Source organism: Pleurodeles waltl, chromosome 3_1, assembly GCF_031143425.1.
Source record: "Pleurodeles waltl isolate 20211129_DDA chromosome 3_1, aPleWal1.hap1.20221129, whole genome shotgun sequence".
In the NCBI taxonomy this organism is placed as follows: Eukaryota; Metazoa; Chordata; class Amphibia; order Caudata; family Salamandridae; genus Pleurodeles; species Pleurodeles waltl.
Window position 1 is genome coordinate 844505382 of NC_090440.1, and position 20752 is coordinate 844526133.

Genomic DNA, 20752 nt, shown 5'->3' on the forward strand with positions numbered 1-20752 from the left:
AGCAGAAAAAAAACACTGAAAAAAAAAAAAAAAAATCTACTCTTCCGTTGTCCATGGAACAGTTGAGAACAGACCTGCAAATATGGCTGTTTTAAAGATAGTAAGTGCAAGTGCAGAGCATTTTGTGTGGATTTGGCTTTTTCGATCTATGATGGGTAACACTGAGCTGGTCTCGTAAACTGAAAACTTATTCCCAGCAATAGACAAAAATAATTTTAACAGCACAACACCACAGAGTATATTAATGTGCCAAGATTTACACTTGCAACCCAAACGCATACTCAAATTCCAGCAGATGGGGCTCGACTCAAACAATGAACCATCAGCAATTTAGCAGTCAGTACATAGATATGGATCTATCTTATTTTGTCATGGAGGCCGAGTGCTTGCTCATAAAGTACGGAATATTTACTCTATAAATAAAATAGGAGTATTCACTCTTTTGCGAGATTTGACATTTCTTTAAAACCATCCTCAATAATATGAATATAATTTTATTACAAGTGAAGCACTGTAGAAACTCTTGTGCTGGTAGTCCACATTAAGAGTTGACTAAAAAAGATGGACTTCGGCATGTGCTACAATGGACCAGACGTTTATTGGTCCTTGAGAGGAAGCAGATCCCTACAAGGCCTCCAGATTCAGCAAGTGGGAGAAATGAAACGCCATATGTTAAAGTGCGAGACATCAACCTTTGCTAAAAAAAATTACAGAAATAAATATACAATAGCATTTTTGCCCTATGTTTATGTCACAAGCAACTTTCTATCAAGGGGGGGGGGGGAAGCAGCATAGAGCATTAGCACTCGAAAACATTTTCCCAGGGATCAAGGGCGCTCTGTGTGGTGTGACCAAGGTTTGGCTGATGCCAGGATGGTAGCACAATCGGTGGCGGTGAGACTAGGGGGTGCGAAGCATGTAGATAGTGCAGACTAAGTTTGTGGAGTTATTTTGTGAGGTTCCATTCCATACTGTGCCCCTACTGCCCACTACCCACCAAAAAAAGCTCGGCCCTCTAGAAGAGACAGACTTCACAATTCTGTGCTGTATCTGAACTGCTACTGTTGTGAGAGCCAAAATTTAGTGTTAATAATTATCTTTTACATAATCATACTAATGTGTGAAATAATTTGACTATAAAATTAATGTTAACACAGAAAGTGCCTTTTTGATTGGTCGCCATCAAGTGAAACGCCTGCACACTGAACTAACGCTGTAATGGGAAATATTCTGTCTCTTTAAGAACATGTTCTCTGCTAAAATAAATGCTGAAATAATGCTAAACTAAATGCTGAAATAATTCAAGTACTTCTCGTTCTCTGCTGTGCCTCAAGCAGACAAAGCCACAGTGCAACGTTATCTAACACTTGGTGTTACTATTTTTTAAACATTTGTATACTTCCACGTCCATTGTTTAACAGACTTCATTCATTGAATTCGCATATTTTTCTACAGTAATGTTTCTAACCCATGTGATTCTATTGAGAGAAATGGTGCAACGAGAAATGTTTCCATATCTTTGTAACCACTGTCTAGTAGAAGCAGATCTGGGAGATGCCAAACAAAAGGGCCTAGAGATGCAGCCAGAGAAGGAAGTGTGCAAGATACATTTTGTAAAAGTTTGAATTATGCAGAAGGAGCAGAAGCCAATGAGTGATCTTAAAGCTAACATTTTATACAATTTTAATATCTGATGTGTTTGTAATTGAATGTTCTTTCTTCGCACGAAATCCAATAGGAAATGTTTAGTACGTTTAATTTAATGGCAGTTGTCATTTGTCATTCATTGCATTCTTTTGTGGGTTTTCAGAGACTTCACTTTGTGCCCGTATTGTGATCTGTCACTTTGACACTTCATGCTTTGCCAGTCAGTCTACGGACATTCTGGTACTTTATTATTTTCTGAGTTTCCTTTGCCTGTTCAATACTGAACTAATGCTCTAATGGTTTAGTAATCTTATAGGCGAAATTCTAAACCGTCTCCCTAACCTGTTCCTGTCCTGATGCAGACACGGTTGTCCTCCTGATGAAGTAGAAGTTGTTGCTGATTTTCTTAGGCTGGGTAATTATAAGATATCTGTGCATTGTTATTTGTCTTTTGTTTTCCAGGTACCAGCTGCTACTGTTTTAATGCTGCTGCTGTTTTGATAGCGCCATAGCTAGATGTTTTCTAAATTCATGTTACTAAATCTTTTGCATAAAGCCCAAAATGTTAATGCTAATTAGTGGTTAGTGAGGTAATACTATCATACTCATTAATGGTCATTGACTTTTCGTTTGTTGATTTAATGTATTAAATTCCACTTTCTCAGATTATATTACTATTTTTTTGTATATTCTCCCTTGAAATAATAATTCTCATTGTGTTGATTAAGTTTAGATTCATTCGCCGACTCAATCAGCCTTTATTGTTTCTTTACATGTATCAACTGAATTTGAGAATAATATTCGTGACTTTAGCTTTGTAAACAAAGGGAAATAAATATTCCAATTCTTAATAAACTGGTGTGGTTATTTAGGGTCACATTAATTATTGAATGTTCTTTAGATGGTTTTCCTACTGGATGTGTATTACAACTATGACGTCCCCTGCAAAGTGCAATTAAAAGGTCCACTGGCCTCAAGCATGAAATCCACTATCTAAATATAGTCGTGATTACTGCGCTCACACTGTCCACTGCACCCTGGAGTACAAAGGAAGCAAATCAATAATTTTATTTGAATGAACGAGAATCCGAAGCCTCAAAATCTCCTTATGCCGTTATTCTATTATGTGTAAACAGTCAAAGATTTTTTTATAGCACTCTCTAACTCATCTGAGCCTAGGAACCCTCAACACGCTGTGATATTCACAGAGGTGGACAACCACAAACACTCAACCTCCACTGATAGACACGGTGCAGTAGGAAGGTTTTAGCCATGGTAGTAGGAGACTTGACATGTAATCCTGGCTTCACCTCTTTGTCAAAATACGCAGACTAAGAACTCTTTAAAGTCTGTGCATTTCTTTGGTGAAAGTAGTCCCGAGCCTCACAATAAGAGCCACTCACACCCCAGGTGCTGTGTAATGGTCAAGACTGGAACTATGGGACCTGAAACCGTGACATATTAATGCTAGCCTCCCCCTCTTGACTTATTCGGTGCCCCTGGCAATCACGTTTTGAAGCTAGAATGTTTCTAAGTTCTTGTTTGAAAAACTTGGCACTTCTAATAAATGCCATTCAAAGCAGCAATATTTGCTGAGGGAGTATTAGGGTGAAACACTTCCACATGTATAAGAAATAGTCTTTTCAAAATGGAAAAAGTGTATCATATTTTAACATGTTTGTTGTGCAAGGTCTTCAAACATGGAGGTGTTCCTAAAGATAAGCGGTGCAGCTCACCCAATGTGCTTCTTTTCCATTACTCCAGCTAACGTGTAAATACATTCTTGACCGTTTAACAAGTTTCTGATTGGCAAGTGAGCCAGGGGTCATACAATGACTATATCACAGGAAAGAGCATTAAAAAACAGCTAGTGGCGTCAAAACCACAACGAAGCTGGAGACTAGCGTGGGTTACAAGTTCAGACATGAGCATACTACGTCTTTGTATTTCTCTTTAAATTACATTATAGAATATTTTGCACACTGGAAGACCAGCGTCAGACTGTACACCATACTGATACCGTAACTGAAAGCGTCTTTTGTTAGATCCTTGGAAAAAGGACAGATTAATACAAAAGGGAAGGCTACAAGTAATATAAAAAGATTAACTGTTTAGTGAAGTTTGCATCTATTCGGCAGCAAATGGACTGCACATCTCATGAACGAATACACAGATTAAATTAGGAAGAAACTTTCACATACTGGCTGCTTGGGTTCAACGATTCGGCAGGCAATTTATTAACAACACTGCAACTCGATTCCACATTATCTGTTTCAGACTTGTTTACTGTTCCGCGTGAAGTCGTTCAATATTCAGACTAATAACGGAGGGTGAACCAATATGAGTTACTCGAAGTGCAAAAGGAGTAGTTCCCTAGATTGCAGTGCCCGGAGCTCTTTCCATGAGCTGCCAAAGTGAACAGTAAGGCGGAGAAGGCCAAGTAAGACAAACCGGCAATAGCAGGGTACCAAAATGTCTGGTGGAAGTAAATCTGAGTTAGTAGGCGAGCAAGGTCGGTTACAAATCGAACTCTAAGTAACAGAAAATAACTTAAGAGCGCACAACATCTCTGCAAGTGTGCTAAACTAGGTTTGATACTGTTACTGCTAAAGCACTACTGGTTGGATTACAAAATAGACAGTAAAACGCATTTATGAGCTATATTCATTTTTAAGGAAAAGTTACCTAAATGTTTTGTGTAAGGGTACTTCAAAAGGCAGACAGTATTGAAGTTAGTGATCGAACGGATGCAGCTTGGAACAAGACAGAATGTAGATAGCGATCATCTGTTCAACGTTAGCCTCTTCTGAAAGCTTTCGCCAGATAGATTGCAAGGATTTAAAGAGTGCGTGCGTTACTTAAAATGGAAGCATAGTGACTTTGCCACATCATGTGGTTATGCATGGAAAGGTACTACAAAGGACCCACTGCTTCCAACTTACCACTGTTAGGCTGCGGATCTCATCCATCGCCCGAGGCCAAAAGGCCTGTAGTGACTGCTGCGCATCGCCACTGCTGCCAACGCAGAAACCATCGGTAGACATTGTGATAACTGCAAAAAAAAAAAAAAAAAAAAACACTATATAATCTAAAATCAGACAGAGTATGACGTGAGCAAATATCACATAAATGTACACCGCAAACTCCTTTGAAGCATTAAGGAGCATAGGAGAAAAAAAGAGCCAGCCTGCCCATCTAAGAGAAGAGTATCATTATTCTCATCAACGTACGTATGTCCAGCCTTTTTTAGCAAAAGGCACAGTTTCAATGCAAAGAACATTCCGGAAACTCTGGTGCAGGGCCACCGGAAGATGTATACATGTCTCTGGGCCTTTGTTATACAATGTGAGCCTAAGCAGGGCATTCTCTGATTGAAAAACGTCAGCGATGCAACAGCACCTATATATACAATATTTCTTGAACAGGAAAAGTCAGTTTGTGCAGTGATCCGGCACTGGCTCTAGCTTAGTATTCTCCGCCATGTGGAGGGTCCAGCAAAAAAAAGCATTTCTCTATTTATAAGGGATTGCAGCAGATGTCAATACTCTACTCAATCTCCATGTGCACTGTCACTCTTCTTGTGGACGGTCAGACTTTCTGATACTGTATACATATAGGTACATAAAAAATAAAAAAAATACACACTAGCCTGTAATTGGCTCAAGTGAAGATAAAGCCAGTATATGTGAGCACCTCTTTCTACATCTAATAAAACACAGAGAATACAGGGAATAGACAAATAAACCAAGATGCACATTAGAAGAAAACTGGACAGCCTCCACATATTCCCAGACAACGGAGGAAAGTTATTGGCCCAACCTGATACGGTCATGCTACAGGATGTAGTAAGAGAAACCCAGGGTTTGAAAAAGAGAACTCTGTATTAAAAGTCAAGGAAATAGACATGAACAAGATCAGTGATCAAATATCACACATAAGAACAATGATTAAAACAAACATGACATGAAGACGATAGCCATATCATCCACCAGACATTGTTAAAGATTCATTTACAGTGCCTGATTACCTTAAATTGTTCCTATTAGGACTTATGACTGGAGATCCAGACAACACAAAGTAGTTCAAAAGGGTCACCTTACTTACACAATCATTCAGTCGGGACATTATATATGTAATTACAATGGCCAGCAGAAACCCTCCAAGCAGTTGTGGCTACCATACGCCGTAAAAATGCTGACAGGCAATGTTGAAATCATTCGCAGTCTGGACAGACTTGGTCACGGGACTTCATACTCACAACTGTAATAAAATGACACCGCCTTGTGTCTTCAGAAACTTGTTGCTACCTTAAATGAGCAAATTGTTCTTTCAGCCGACATTCAGCCTCATGTCTTCACTAACTTAGCATGGAATAACACTGTTAGGCTGGAAGAAACTCTTACTGGTAAGGGGACAACTCATCGAGTGAACTCTATTAGCTGTGCATCCCAAGTTGTTTGGACCACAACCTTTTAAAAGCTCCTCTCCCAAGCAATGAGAAACAAAAGCAAAGAAAATGGACTACCAAAAATACTAAAGATTTGTTCATGTATGTTTCTGGTGAACTAGTCCACAGCCAATGATGGCCAATGATGACAATGACAATGATGACAAGTACCGAAGTCATGCTGGAATATGTTGCCCAATTGAAGTTTGCATAAAATAAGAACATAATCTGGGTTGTTACAAGACAAAAAGTGAGGCTCGCACAGATAATACTAACTTGGACAGGATTTAACATTATTACTAGAGACCTTGTTAGTGTATCACAGGATTCCACTGTCAACTTGCACACCATTAATTCCCCTGCAACTGAGTTGACAACTTTTTTTTAAAAATGTTGAAACATTCGGAGCTGATAAGAAAATCACTGCACTTGGTGAAAAATGTAGTGGTCATGGGTCAAGCACTCTACGCAAAAGCAACTGAGATTGGGTGGAAGCATAAAGCATTGTACGACAATCATTCTTCGAATGGGCACATTTGATCCCATTTGCAATGTCATGTCCATTCTTGGAAAACACTTTCAAGACACTGGGCCTTCATGACCTTTGCACTGACGCAGACATGATAGCAGAAGGTCAGTACTAGAAGGTTGTATGTACAATTGTACAGTTCGAGTACACAAGTGCGTAAATGAAGCTATGTTGAGATTAGCTTGGTTAGATTTTGTTGAAAATGTCTTGCTGGCTCTGCTGCATACTACTCGGGAAGGAAATTAGCAATATACATCTTACCGCAACACGCTTTGTGATCCCATTGTGTTTTGCGCATGACAGGATGAACTACGCTAGATATCTTCCTGTACACTATGCCGTAATTACATTACTTGCAGTGAAACATCTAGAGATACACCACAACTTCATCAATGGAAGCTTTTCCGTTCAACTGTCAGATGTTAATTCGTTTGGATGAATTTCGGTCGATCAAGCAATAGCGGTAACAGTCAAAGACTCAGACTCTGGGAGGTACGATATGGTTCATCCTCAAAGTGGGTGCTGTGAAAAGATATAGGACGGCTGAACACAGAAGCGTCTTTTTGGGTCAGATAAGGGAAATGGTTCATAACAGATCAGATCTTACTCATGCAGACCTACGTAAGTCACAAATTGAAAAAGACGAAGACACTGTTTCAAGAACGGTTAGTCTGGTTCAAAGCTGGGTAACCCCATTTGTTAGGCCACATGATCGCATTAGTCTTAGGCAAAAAAAAAAAAAAAGGCATCTCAAGATATAGGGGGTCATTATGACCCCGGCTGTCCCGGACTGCCCCGGCAGCGGTAGTACCGCCAACAGGCTGGTGGTGCAAACCGCTGTATTAGGACCATGGCACATTCGTCACGGTCATACCGCCGGTACTGTCAGGCTACCGCCCTGGGGATTACGAGTCCTCACCCGCCAGACTGTCCTGTAAGGGGGACTCAGGGTGCCCCTGGGGGACCCTGCACTGCCCATGCACTTGGCAGTATTCCAGTACTGCAGCCCACATACAAATGTCAGTGGACCTCAAACCTAAACCGCAGCGCCCCATTATTCGAATATCAGGAGTTACGCAGTGCTCCCTCTCTCATTCCTCATCCACTGCCTTACTGATATTCCAGCACTAGGCTGGGACACAGCTGTCTATACCCCCAATCCCGATTTGAAGCACCCCAATATTGCTGTATTAGGTGTTCACATACAACTCTGCTAATGTACCTCCTGAAGTTCTACAGTGCCCCCTCCCTGCTGTTCCACACTCTGAGGTCTGTTTAAGGACGTGGGGGAGCCAATTAAATCTATTCTTAGCTGCCATCTTTATATGGCAGGGTCTGTTTCACCTATATCACTCCATTCTTTCATTTACTCTGTTTACTCTCAAGGTTTTCTTTCTCCCCCACTTTTCTCTTTCCAGTTCTTAAAATCCACATGTTAACAGTTTTGCTCTCTTTCAACTGTTTATTTCTACTCCTCTCTCTTATTATTCCCCTCTTACTCCCTCCTCTTTCAAACTCACAAAAACTTGGTTATGTCTTTCCTTGTTTCGTTCCCTTTCTTCATCAGACGTTCATTCTTTCACTCTTTTTCCTCTTCCCTTCATTCTTTCTTTGTCTTTTTTATTTGCTCTTTCCTTTGACTAATGCTTTTTGTTTTTTTTGTTTTATGATCTTTCTTTCTTACTTTCTCTGGTGTTTTTCTTATCTTTAATCGGTCAATTCATGTTTTACGATAAATCAATATTTTTCCAATCTGTATGTGGAAACCACAAGTTACTTGTCAGGACCCGAAGTGCCAAAGTGGTTTACCCATTCTGTGCTTGTGGGAAATGTCAGTACATACATGCCCTTGTTCTTCCATCGCTCTTATTTTTCCCTCTGATTTTCATGTTTCTCTTTCTTTTCACACTTTTTACATTATTTATTCCTTTTTTTTTTGTTCGCTAGCTACCTTCCATTTTTTCTTTTGTTTCACGTTTGCTTTATTTCTTCTTTTAGTAGTGTTTTCATCTTCTCAGTCTTTCTTTCCACTTGTATTCCTTTTGCTTCTCGTTTTCTACCCAATCTGCTTTCACTCCCGAGGCCTAGTTATCAGTGGAGCAAAAGGTGCAATGGGATCGGGGCCCAAAGACCTACGGACCTCACGCAACTTCTAATTACTGCTCTATTTTCCTACCAAAATTCCAGTCAACAACTTTTTCTTACTCCAGGGCCCATGACACTGTTACTATGCCAATTGCCCTCTCCATCTTTACTTCAGTCTTCCGCTTTCCTTTCAGCCTCCAATCCGTCCCAAAGAACATTTTTGTTATGGTGTAGATCTGTTCAGTAGGTGGAGTTATTTAAGGTTAAAAAAAAAAAAAATATCGATATCTAGGGACGCGGACCCACTCGCGGAGGATCCGCAGATCCCACGGAAAACAAGGCCTGGACTGGCTGGACAAAATCCAGAAAACTCTTTAAGCTCTAAAACTACTATTAGAGGTAAGAAAGCATTTTGTTTTGCATCATAAACATTTTCTGGATTCACATGCTTTGCATTAATTTCGTAGCGTTTTTTCCCCCCCCCCTTTAATGAGGTGGTTGGGTTGAAGATGGATTTGATTAGGAGATTTAATGCTTTTTATCCCACCTGTGCTTATTTGTTCTTTTAAATGTCTTTACAATAATGTTTTGTGAAAATATTAATTGATAACCAGGCAGCTGCCATGCAGATGTACTCTGGTGGAATATTTGCTAAGAAAGCAATAGTTGCTCCTTTCTTCGTTGGGGAATGTACCTTTGGTCTGTTGGTTAGTTGTACTCCAGATTTTCTATGATAAAATTAGATGGTTTTCGAGATCGATTTGGTAATGATTCCTTTTCCATATTGTTTGCATAGGAAACAAACAGTTTTGTTTTTCTAACTGTCTTTGTTCTTGCAATATAATACATGATTGCTCTTCTTGCATCTAGATCAGAGGTCTCCAAACTTTTTAATGCTGTGGCCACCCAAGCTGAAAAATAAAAATCATTGGGCCCCCTTAAAATTTGTCACAATTATTGTATAAAGATGGCAATGTTTAACTATGTCTAGACCTATTTAAACATTGCAGTTAAGTACGGTTACCTTTTTTAAGATGCAATAACACGCTTCTGCTTAAAACAAAGGCCTGTTATCTGTGTAATGCTTCTTTTGGCCAGACTGGTGCCCCCCTGTGATCACTTGAGGCCCCACTAGGGGGGCACGCCCCCAGTTTGAAGACCTCTGATCTAGATTGTGTAGTGCTTTCTCCGCTTTAGTTTTTGGCACTTGAATAGATTACTATGAAATTACTATGAAATTGTGAAATAACCTTAGGAAGAAATGGCGGTCTGTTCTCAAGACAACTCTGTATTTATGTAGGTATGGTTCCTGTACTGCCTGTAGTTCACTCACTCTGCCGGAGAGATGTCATTGCCACTAAGACGGTTTCATATGTAAGCATCTTTATGCAAAGGCTCCAAAGGATTAGTCGTGAGTTGTGTTAATACTAGATTTAGATTCCATGCTGGCATTGGTACCTGTGTGGGTGGTGCTATTTCCTTTGCTCCTTCTAAGAAGTGTTTTATGACTGGGGATGTAGAGGATTTTCCCTGTGTATGCCACAAGTGCAGCCAGATGTACTTTTAATGAGGTACACACAAGGTTGCAATCTAAGATGTGTGAGGTACTTAAACACTGTCCCTTCAAAATTATTTGATGTAATGATCCAGAATTTTTGCACCAACTTGAGTATTTTTCAATTTTGCTTTGTAACACCTTCTGGTTGTTGACCTTCTTGCGTCTCTTATTACTGCCATTATCTTTTCAGTTAGGTTTAAATGTCAAAATTATATATTATCAGGAGTCTGGCTGCTAGTTTCAAAGACTCTGGTTCTGAATCGAGGACTTTGCCTTTTTGCATTGATAGCAGATCTTGCCTTTTTGGTAGTTTCAGAACGTTTCCTTAAGACATTGGTATTAGTTCTGAGTACCAAGTTTGTGCTGCCCATTGTGGTGCAATCAGTATTATTTTCACTTTGTTGTGTTTGCAGATGTTACTCTGTGTGACAGAGGTACTGGTGGAATGGGAATCTGGAGGCAAAGTTTTGGCATTTTGTGTTGGTTGGTGTTGCAAATAAATCTACTTCTGGTGTTGCCCACTGATGAAAAATCTGTTTGAGTACTGCTTGATTCAACTCCCACTCATGAGTGGGTGAAGCTTTTCTGCTTAATTTATCTACTTGAACATTGGCTTTCCCTGGCAGGTTAATCACGTGCTAGTTTTGATAAAGGATAAGAATGAATTCCTTCCTGTTTATTGATATAAAACATTGGTGTATTGTCTGTTTGGATTAGAATGTCCTATCCCTACCACAGCTTCTAAAAGGCTTTTACGGCTAGGAACACTGTCTTTAGCTCCAGTATGTTGATATACTGAACTGCTTCTTGCTTGTTCCAAACACCTCTAATTTTCAGTGTTCATGCAAGAATCCCAACCCAAATGAGGCATCCATGGTGATTACTGGTGGTTGTATGAATAATAGTCCCTCCTTTAAATGAATTCTGTTGCATCATGCGATCTCCTTCTGCGTCTTTTGAGTTACAACCACTAGATCCTACCACCTTCCTGTTTGTGACCATTGTGACTGTAGCCATTCCTAGATTGGTCTCATATGAATCCTCAAGTTATTAAAGGTATGCAAGAAGCCATCTTTCCTAGTTGTTTTTTTTCCCCACAGCCCTTGCTGTCAGACTGATCTTTCTGGTAGTGGAGTTTCCTGGAGAGTTAATTTTATCCTCTTCTCACAGGGATAATAAGCTCTTGCCTCCAACTGTGTTGGTTCTTGAATCTAGAAAAATATTTTGTTTTGGCATTGTTGATGATTTTTCTATATTTACTGAAACCCTAGATTTGAAAGAATTGATATTACTTTTATAACATCTATTTGAGATTTTTTTAAGAATTTGCTCTTATAAGTCAGTCGTCTAGGTAGGTATAAACACATATCCCCTGTCTTCTCAGATATGCTGCTACTGCTGACCAGCATTTTTTGAACACCCTTGGTGCAGATTTGATGCCAAAAGCTAAAACGTTGGATTGGTAGTGTTTGTTGTTCACCACAAACCGTAGGTATTTTTTGTGACTGTGGTTAGTTGGGATACGCAAGTAGACGTCCTTTAGATCTATTGTTACCATGTAGTCCTCTTTTTAAAGTTGTAGGAAGACCTCTTGTAGAGTTGTAATTTTGAATTTTTATGTTTTGACACATTTGTTTATGAATCTTAGATCCAGAATTCTTTATTGCCTCCTTGTGTAATTACTCTATTTCCTTGATAAGTCTTGAAGTCTCTTCCTTTGAGTGTTTCTTTTTTTTCTTTGGTCTTTTTCTTGGAGGCGTCTTTATTAACTATGCAATATTTGAATTATATTATGTTTAGAATCCACTGTTCTGATGTTAGGTTTCTCCTCTCCTGGAGAAAGTATTTTATTCTTTCTCACATGTTGTGTGTGAAAGGTTTATAAGAGTAATGCAGTCACTTTGAGAAGTGGTTATTCCACCCATGTGTGTTTGAACTCATACTCGTGATGGACCTCGAAAGGGCTATTGTGTCTGTGACTGGAACTGCCATTGATGTGAGGACTGTCTGGTGAGTACTTTGGAATACTTGATGCAATGCTGCGGAAAGGAATCACCCTCTTCCTGGTGGTCTTCTGGTGACAGAAGTAGTTCTTTTTACAATTTCTCTGAATTGTAATGCCCCCATTGATTTTGCTTTGTCACAATCTTTTTATTTTTTAAAACTTGCTCTAGTGTGTCATCTACTGCACTGCCAAAAGTAGTTGCTCCTCGTGGAATGGTGCGTTTATGATGTTTGCGTGCACCTTTTGCTTGAATCCTGACATTCTTAGACAAGCATGGTGTCTTAGAGGATTTCTTTCCATCATCTGTCTGCTTGCTGGGTCAGCTGCATCCAGTGCTGATTTTAAACAGGTACCGACAATGTTCTTGCCTTCTTCTGTAATTTCTGCTGCTCTTTTGCGAAACTGTTATAGAAGATGTTTGATTAATTCTGCTATTTTGTAGCATTGCTGATTGGCGTATCTATTCAAAACAGCATTTGAATAGGCTAGCCTCGATTGATTAGCCCCACCTCTTTTGAACTTTCTACCCACCAGGCCCAGCTTCTTGCTTTTATTCTCAAAGTGGGGGGCCTGTATGTTGCTGGGATGTAAGCCCTTTTCTGGGCATTTGCTCCTTTGAGTCAGCAGGCACCAGGCCTTTAATATAAGCCAGATCTTTGGAGGAGTGCTTACATTTTTTCCTCAGCACGTGGTGTTATCGCACTACATGCTGTGGGTTCCTTAAAGGCTTCTCTCCCTTGATCAACAATGCTTGGGAGCATGATAAACAAATTAGTTCTTATTTTGAGATGGTAAGAGTCTCTAAAAGAAAACATGGTTGTGTTTTTTTTCTTACTCCGTATTTGTCAGCTGCCTTCTATTACTTGCCCCTACATGGTGATGTCATCAGGTGGGCATTGTCTTGATAGGCTAAGTGTCTACCACCTCGTCTGGAGAGTTTGTCTCCAAGTCCGGCCACTGGGTTTCTAAACTCTGAGCCCTCTTCCTGGACTACTTCAATGCACTCACCTCCTTCTCCTTTTTCCTCAAAGAAGGATTCCTGTTCCTCTTCTTCCTTTGCCTGAGGTTCTGGAGTTAAGGGTGGTTGCAAATCTTCGCCCTCCGTTTGCTGTTCTTTCCTTTCTGGAAGAGGTGTATGTTGGATTCTGTATTCCCTAAGGGAAGCGTCTAAATCTTTCTTCTTTTGCAATAAAGCTGCAATTTCAGCTTCAAGACGCTTTTTCTTCCTTTTCAACTCGGCAGCCCAATCTTCGACGTCGACCACAGTCAACGATTTTCTCCTGGCACCTTTTGTTGCCGTCTCTGCCAACAACTTTTTCGGCACTCCACCCGATGGAGTCTTGACGCTGAAATGTCTCACCCTTGATCGTCCTTCAACGTCTGGGTCTTTTCTTTATGTTTTCCTCTTGCAGTATCCCCACGTAGGGACGTGTGGGGATCTTTTGGAAAAATCTTGCCTTCGGTTAACGTTTCTTTCGTTGCCGAGGCAGACTTTAGTGATTCCACGTCTGAAGACCTGGTTCCCCCCCCCCGCCCCCCGGTGTTTTTTCCAGAGTTACCCGAGTCATCTTCTCTCAGTTTAATTGGGTCAGCCTCGACAATTTTCAGCTCTGCGTCAGAGCTCTCACCTTCAGTTCAGGTGCAGGTTTCTGTCCTTGCATTGCATAGTGTGCTTGTCTCTGCTTTTGTCTCACCTTCAAGGTTTTCACTTTGAATTCTGTGAACACTTAACATCTCTCACTTTGGTGTTCGAGTGGCAGGCAAGGTTACAGTCCTGGTGTTGGTCTTTTTGTGCAACCTTGCAGAGACAGTTTGCGTATAACTTGAATGCTGTGTTCTCCATCACGCAGACCTGAGATCCTAACCCCGGTTCTTCCTCTGATGCTGTTTTTGAAATCGGTACCTCCTTCAACTACGGAGTGGATTTCCTCAGACTCCTTGACGAAAATGGGGACGTGTGCTACTTTTACTGTACAACTTGGGTAGCCTATAGCTGTGCGTCCAGACGAAACCGCAGAAGAAAAAAAAGAAAAGAATCCCACAATGGCGACAACTACATAGCGCAAGGGGAGGGTGTATGACATCAGAGGGGGCTGCATAATACACTGAATGGTGGATCAGCAGAAAAAGAAAAGAAAAAAGGACTACGCCAGCAAAAGAAATATTACAGACCCAACCACTAGATGGCAAAATAATGCATAGCATGTGAATCCAGAAAAGATTCATGATGCAAAACCATGGCTACCTGACTGCCATAATACTTTAAAAACAACGAGTATACAGAATCATAAAGAGCAATGGAACGGGAGGTAATGCAAGTGGTAGTCAGAGCTCATTGTACCCCAGCTTCAAGTCGGCAACCACAGATACCCAGAGCAAGAGTTGATACTAAAGGAAACAACGCAGCAGCCAAATGTCTGTCTCAAACATGTTCCCAGCTGGATGTCAATCATTTAAAACTAAATGGAGACAAAACAGAGGTATTGGTGGTAAGAAACAATCCCTCCCTGTGGAAGGAACTCAGTAGGCTGAACGAGTTAGGTATGCTTCCATTACCTACCTCTTCAGTAAGAAGCGTGGGTTTCTGAATTGACAAAAAGCTCACTGTGGAAACCCAAGCAAACAAATTGGCAGCAAGCTGTTTTCGAATTCTTCATGTGTTAAGAAAATATCTGAGTTGGCTCCCTATTAATCAGTGAAGAATAGTAGTCCAGGGGCTCATTAACTCACACCTGGACTACGCTGCGTCCATAAAGCTGTACCTAGGAAAGGACGAAGGCCAAATGTAAATCAATCTTGCGCCGGACTCAACAGTCCAGCCCGAACTGCCAGGCCAGGCCCTCACTGGACAGGTTTCACCCTAGTTAAGGCTCTTCAGCCAAGTATAGCTTAATGTGTTGTTCTAAGTGGGATGGGTATGCCCAGACAAGGATCCTGTGCACATCTTTACTGGAACCAAGCTGTACGTGTACTGAAGTAGGGCAAAACCAGTCCTGGATTGCGTGTGTTCTGGTTCAGGGAGGACTTTGCTCAGCAGTTCAGGCTGGACTGTTCCAAATGAAGCAGCGTTAAGAATGATTTGCAGTAGCTCGGTCCAAACTGAGATAGCAAGAAGCGCAGAATACAGACGGCTTGGGATAAAGCCCAGAGTGATTAAATGTAAAATGTAAATTAGCACTTGTATAGCGCACTACTCACCCGTTAGGGTCTCAAGGCGCTGTACTCATACCGCTATGGAACCCCTCCTGGCTTTTCCCTGTGAGGCGCCCACTCCTGAGCACCCCAAGGGTGAAGCCAGGCATCCAAGCGCTGTTGGGGCCGTTGTGGAGATTAAGCAAGCTATTGCCCAGAGTTGCAGAGTGGGACCCATGAATTAGATTAGGCACCGAGGCGAGAATTATCTGGTCAAGGGGAATTGAGCCCAAGGCCTGCCGAAGCAGGACTTGAACCCTGGTCTTGAGCCAGAGCTCTGCCTCAGGGTCTGCCGCTCTAACCATTGAGCCACACTTCTCCACAGTGATTGCAAGTGCCCGAGATTAATTCAAGCATTCCGTCGATCACTACTTCCTTATACTTACTGGGAGATTTTTCAACAGCCTTGCCGGTGTAGGGTGGCTTCATGATTTGTGATCTCACTCTTTTTCTACCTAAAAGGGGCAGTCATTAGTGGATGGAAGACTCCAGCGACTCCAGTGACAGTGTGTCCTACAGGGACTTTACAATTGTCTCAAGAGGAAAATATGGTTCTTCAGAGCATAGTACAGGATGGCATAGATACCGAATCGCAGAGGATTAGAACGAACTTTGGACAACACTGGGTGATGACAACAGCCCTCATGATGGTAAATTTGAACTCTAGACCACTATCCAAAGCAGTGCCCTAGACCAAACCCAAGCACTCCAGTTTGCCCTGTTCCCAGTGGCTGTGTGTGAAGTTTTAAACTGACATTTCGACCTGACAAGGGCACCCACTTGCCAGGCACATACCTTCCCTTTTACTACATGTAAGACACCCCTAAAGTAGGCCCAAGGCAGCCCCATGGGTAGGGTGTAGTGTATTTAAAAAGGTAGGGCATGTACTGGTAAAGTAAGTTTTTAAATTGCAAGTTTGAAAATGCCACTTTTAGAAATGTTCTTGCTTAACCATTCTGTGCCTCTGCCTGTCTGTGGAATGCACGTTTGGGTAAGGATGACAGTTGGCGTGTTTGTGAAGTCACTCTAGACAGTAACACAAAGGAGTACCCTGCATTTCTTGAGGGGTCTTCCTGAACTAGATTGGTGGGAGGAGCTGACACTTGCACCTGAATAGGGCTGTGCCTGTCCACACACAAAGCAGCCTCCAACCCCCTGGAGTGTCTGGAGCCTGGGCAGGGAAATGCAGGAACTTGTGCACTACAAACACTTCTCTTTGGAGTTTGCCTACTTCAAAAGACAAAAATTGATATAAGTACTGGACCTCTGACGCCACATAATTAGAATCCTTCTGGACTGAGGACATTCTGCTAGGAAGAAGAGATGGATGCTGTAGGAGAGAATGCCACTCTGCCTGTTGCTTTGTTGTGCTGGCCTGTTGCTTGCTACTTCTGTCTCGGGAGTGAAAGGACTGGACTTTGCTTTCTACATCCTGCTTTCAAAGGTTCTTTAAGGGCTTGGACTGAGCTTGCCTTCTGTTAAAAATCTCAGGGACAACAAAGACATCATCTGCCTGCGCCTGGCAAATTGTGTCAAATTCAGTTCCTGGGCCCCTGGGAGTGAGTTCTGAAGCAACAAGGAAGAATCTAGAACATCGACTTCCAGAACGTCTTTGGAACCAGCACTGTTTTATGACCCCACGTTGCTGCATGCACCAGTGCAGTGGTGCTCACAGAGTGCAACTACCATGACCTACAATGCAGGCCCAACGCCACTGCAGTGCCTCTGAAGTCCAGCGGCAGCGCGAGTCCACAGTGCCTTGTCACTGACATCCGTGGCAGCTGACTCTGCCACAGCACCTATGGACTCGTGGTGTGATCGTAACACCACCAAGTAGATACTTCGCGTCTTGTCCGACTGGATTCATCAACCTCTCCTTGTCGTAAGGAACTGCCGCCTCACCGCCAATGCCACATCGCCGCCTCACCGCCAATGCCACATCGCCGCCTCTGCAACGGTAACAGACCAACGCATCACCTCCCTTGCCTAGCAGTAAGTAACCAACGCCTCACCAGTGGCAGTAAGGAACAGATACCAAACCTGCTTTGCGACGCCTCACCTGCCATGCCTATCAGTAATGATTGGGCACCTCAACTCCCCCGTGGCACCAAGGAACTGGCGCTTCTCCTCGTCAGTGGCAGTAAGAAACCAACACTGCATCGGCTCCAGTGACGTCTCTCCTACCAGACTCAGTGCAATGTCTTTGTTCCCTCATTCTGTACCAATGTACTGTAACCGCGGTCTAAACGACTCTGTAGCTGGTCTGTGCTTCCTCGCAGGTGGCACCGGACTACTGAAAGCGACTCCTTCAAGAATTTGGAATACCTCTAGTTGGAGCTACGGTGTTTGAGCGCTATACTTCATATTTCACAATAACACAGTGAAACTTGGTGTTTCACTGTGTGTACAAATGCTTTACACAGTGCCTCTAAGATAAGCCTAACTCCTTGAGCCAAGCTACCAAGAGGGTGAGCAGGGGTTATCTTAGCAATGTGACTCCCTTATCCTGTCTAGAGTGCAGGTCACTACTTGAACAGGGTACAAACTACTGCCAACTAGAGACATAATTTCGAACAGGAGCCCTACAACCCTCTAGAAGCTTTCTATAGATGCTCCACAGAAGGTTCCACCTACAGGCTATCGCAAGAGACAATATACCCTTTGTTAAGAAATCAGTTCAAACAATTGTGTTTAACTTGCCTGAAGGAGTAATGCAAGTCTGCATTTCATCAGTACCTCCTCCTCCACCCAGGCAAATGCAAAAGACAACCCTACTACACAAATAAATAAAACGTACAGCATATTTGTCGAATTTAAGGATCGTAGAGCAAAAGAAAAAAAGAAAAAGAAAAAAAAAAAAAGATGAAGCCAGGAGAGTGGCAATCAAAGTGTGCTTGAGTGTTTTTCTGAAAAATTCAAAATATTTTCATGCATAAGAGTGCCTTGTTGCAAAGGAAGACTGATTGGTCCAGGTTGGCATTGTCAAGCTTTGCTACCGATCGGATTTATTTGACCCACGAGCCACTCATTTCGTCTGAGGGTGGATTTCATGCCATTTGCTTCATGCCGCCATCTAGCCCAAACTAACAATTAGACCAAACAAGGAAACAGAGAAAAATCTGATCTGACTAGCGATTTGCATCCCCAGTCAAGGTGAGAACAATAGGCTCTTTGAGCTAGAGATTTGAAACAGTACAAACCTGGATGTTTGAGCCTGTCCCCGGAAGGAACCTGTGACCTGAGATTCACTGCCTCATGGTAGCACAGAAAATCTCGCTCTTCTCCAGAAAACCATGGCAACAGGGCTGGAGAAGAGCGGAAGAAATAACTTATGACGTACACTTGCTGGTCAAGAGGTAGACCACTGAACGCTTTCTCACTGTGATAAGTTTGTTTGTGAAAAAGGAGAAATCGTTCATAGTCTTATGGTGGCATCAATGGTTGGGGCTCTGCCAATATCGAGCGGAAGACATCTGCTTTCAGGGTACATGCAAGAGCATCCTATTTTTAGTTCAAAGATGCACGTAATGGATCCGACAAAGCACTACAGAAGTAGCAAGGTTCGTCCACCCAACGTAGGCTTTTCTAACCAGTTGATGAGGTTGCAAAAGATCGGGAACCAGCATCATGTACTCAATTCTGTCAACTTTTTTTTTTTTTCCTCCCTAAGAGGACAGAACCAGAAAAAAAACAGCCAACCAACAGACCCTTTCACAATCTAATGCCTGCCTGCTACTGGAAAACGGTTAATTAAGCAAAGGACTCCTTGACTGTGAATTTTATTCTATGGTATTGGACTACTTGGAAATGACCAGTGATTATACTGCATCAAAAGGGATGCTATGCAAAACCTTCTTTCCATTATCCACAGGGCATCAATTTAAACATATAGCAGGCCCCTCCAGCCCTTCCCTGGCACTGCTGCCAAGTGCTGCATAGCACCTGCAGCACAGTGCCACTGCTGTCTCTGCCCCCAATTGCTGCCTCCTGCTAGTCTACTTCAGGCCCCCGCCCTCCCGGTACTCTTCCCGCTTTTTTGTTTGCCCCCGCTCAGGGCCCTGCATCCCTCCTTGATCCCCTCCCACCCCCCCCTGCACAACCCATAGAACCTACTTAATGGCAGTCGCTGCACAACTCCTTTGAGCAGGCCCCTCCAGCTCATCGTTGGCACTTCTGCCAAGCGCTACATAGCGCCTCCAGCACAGTGCCACTGTTGCCTCTGCCTCAGATTGCTGGCTCCTGCTAGCCTACTTCAGGCTCCCGCCACCCTCACTGTACTCTTCCCGTTTGTTTGCCCCAGCTCTGCCCCCCATTGTAATTTTCGCCACCTTAATCCCCTCCCGCACCCTTTCCTCCCAACACCTGCCAGGACCTATTTAAAGGCACACCCATCTTCACATGCACTGTGCCCAGCTACACGACCCCTGGATCTACAACCCGGAATCGTCATTTCTCTGACGAGATCAAGAACCTCAGGCTGAAGACCTGGAACTTCAACTGCGACGACGACATCCAGCTCGTCCTCTCTCTCACAGATGACACCGCCACCACGCGAACCAACTTCCAATAAACTATGACAGACATCGCCATCTGGATGAGGACTAACTGTCTCAAGCTAAATTCAAACAAAACGGAGATCATTATCCTCAGAAACAAGCTCTCCCCCCTTGGACGACACATCGTGGCCCACCGCCCTTGGTCCCCCACCCACACCTACCAACCATGCACGCAACCTCTGGATTATCCTAGACGCCCAACTGACCATGAAGCAACAGACCCACACCGTCTCTTCTGCCTGCTTCCACATCCTCCGCATGCTCTGTGGGATCTTCCGATGGATCCCCATCTCTAGTGGAGAAGTGTGGCTCAATGGTTAGAGCAGCAGACCCTGAAGCAGAGATCTGGCTCAAGACCAGGGTTCAAGTCCCGCTTCGGCAGGTCTTGGGCTCAATTCCCCTTGACCAGATAATTCTCGCCTCGGTGCCTAATCTAACTCATGGGTCCCACTCTGCAACTCTGGGCAATAGCTTGCTTAATCTCCACAACGGCCCCAACAGCGCTTGGATGCCTGGCTTCACCCTCAATAGTTGGCACCTCACAGGGAAAAGCCAGGAGGGGTTCCATAGCGGTATGAGTACAGCGCCTTGAGACCCTAACGGGTGAGTAGTGCGCTATACAAGTGCTAATTTACATTTTACCAAGAAAACAGACATACAGGGCCTCATCTCCAGGCGACTCGACTACAGCAACAGCACCCACTCCAGAACCGCCTCCAGACCATCTAGAACG

The 20752-nt window shown here is 42.8% G+C and overlaps 1 protein-coding gene across 5 annotated transcripts in view; it reads right to left on the bottom strand.

The window, feature by feature from the left end:
* The window catches only part of NFYC (nuclear transcription factor Y subunit gamma), a 132011-nt gene that overhangs the window by 84628 nt on the left and 26631 nt on the right, over positions 1 to 20752 (bottom strand). For all 5 annotated transcript variants that reach the window (XM_069223770.1, XM_069223769.1, XM_069223771.1 and 2 more), the window contains one exon: positions 4590 to 4699. In XM_069223770.1, coding sequence (XP_069079871.1) covers positions 4590 to 4691 — 102 coding nt within the window. In that variant the 5' untranslated portion in view covers positions 4692 to 4699. The remainder of the gene's footprint in view (positions 1 to 4589; positions 4700 to 20752) is intronic.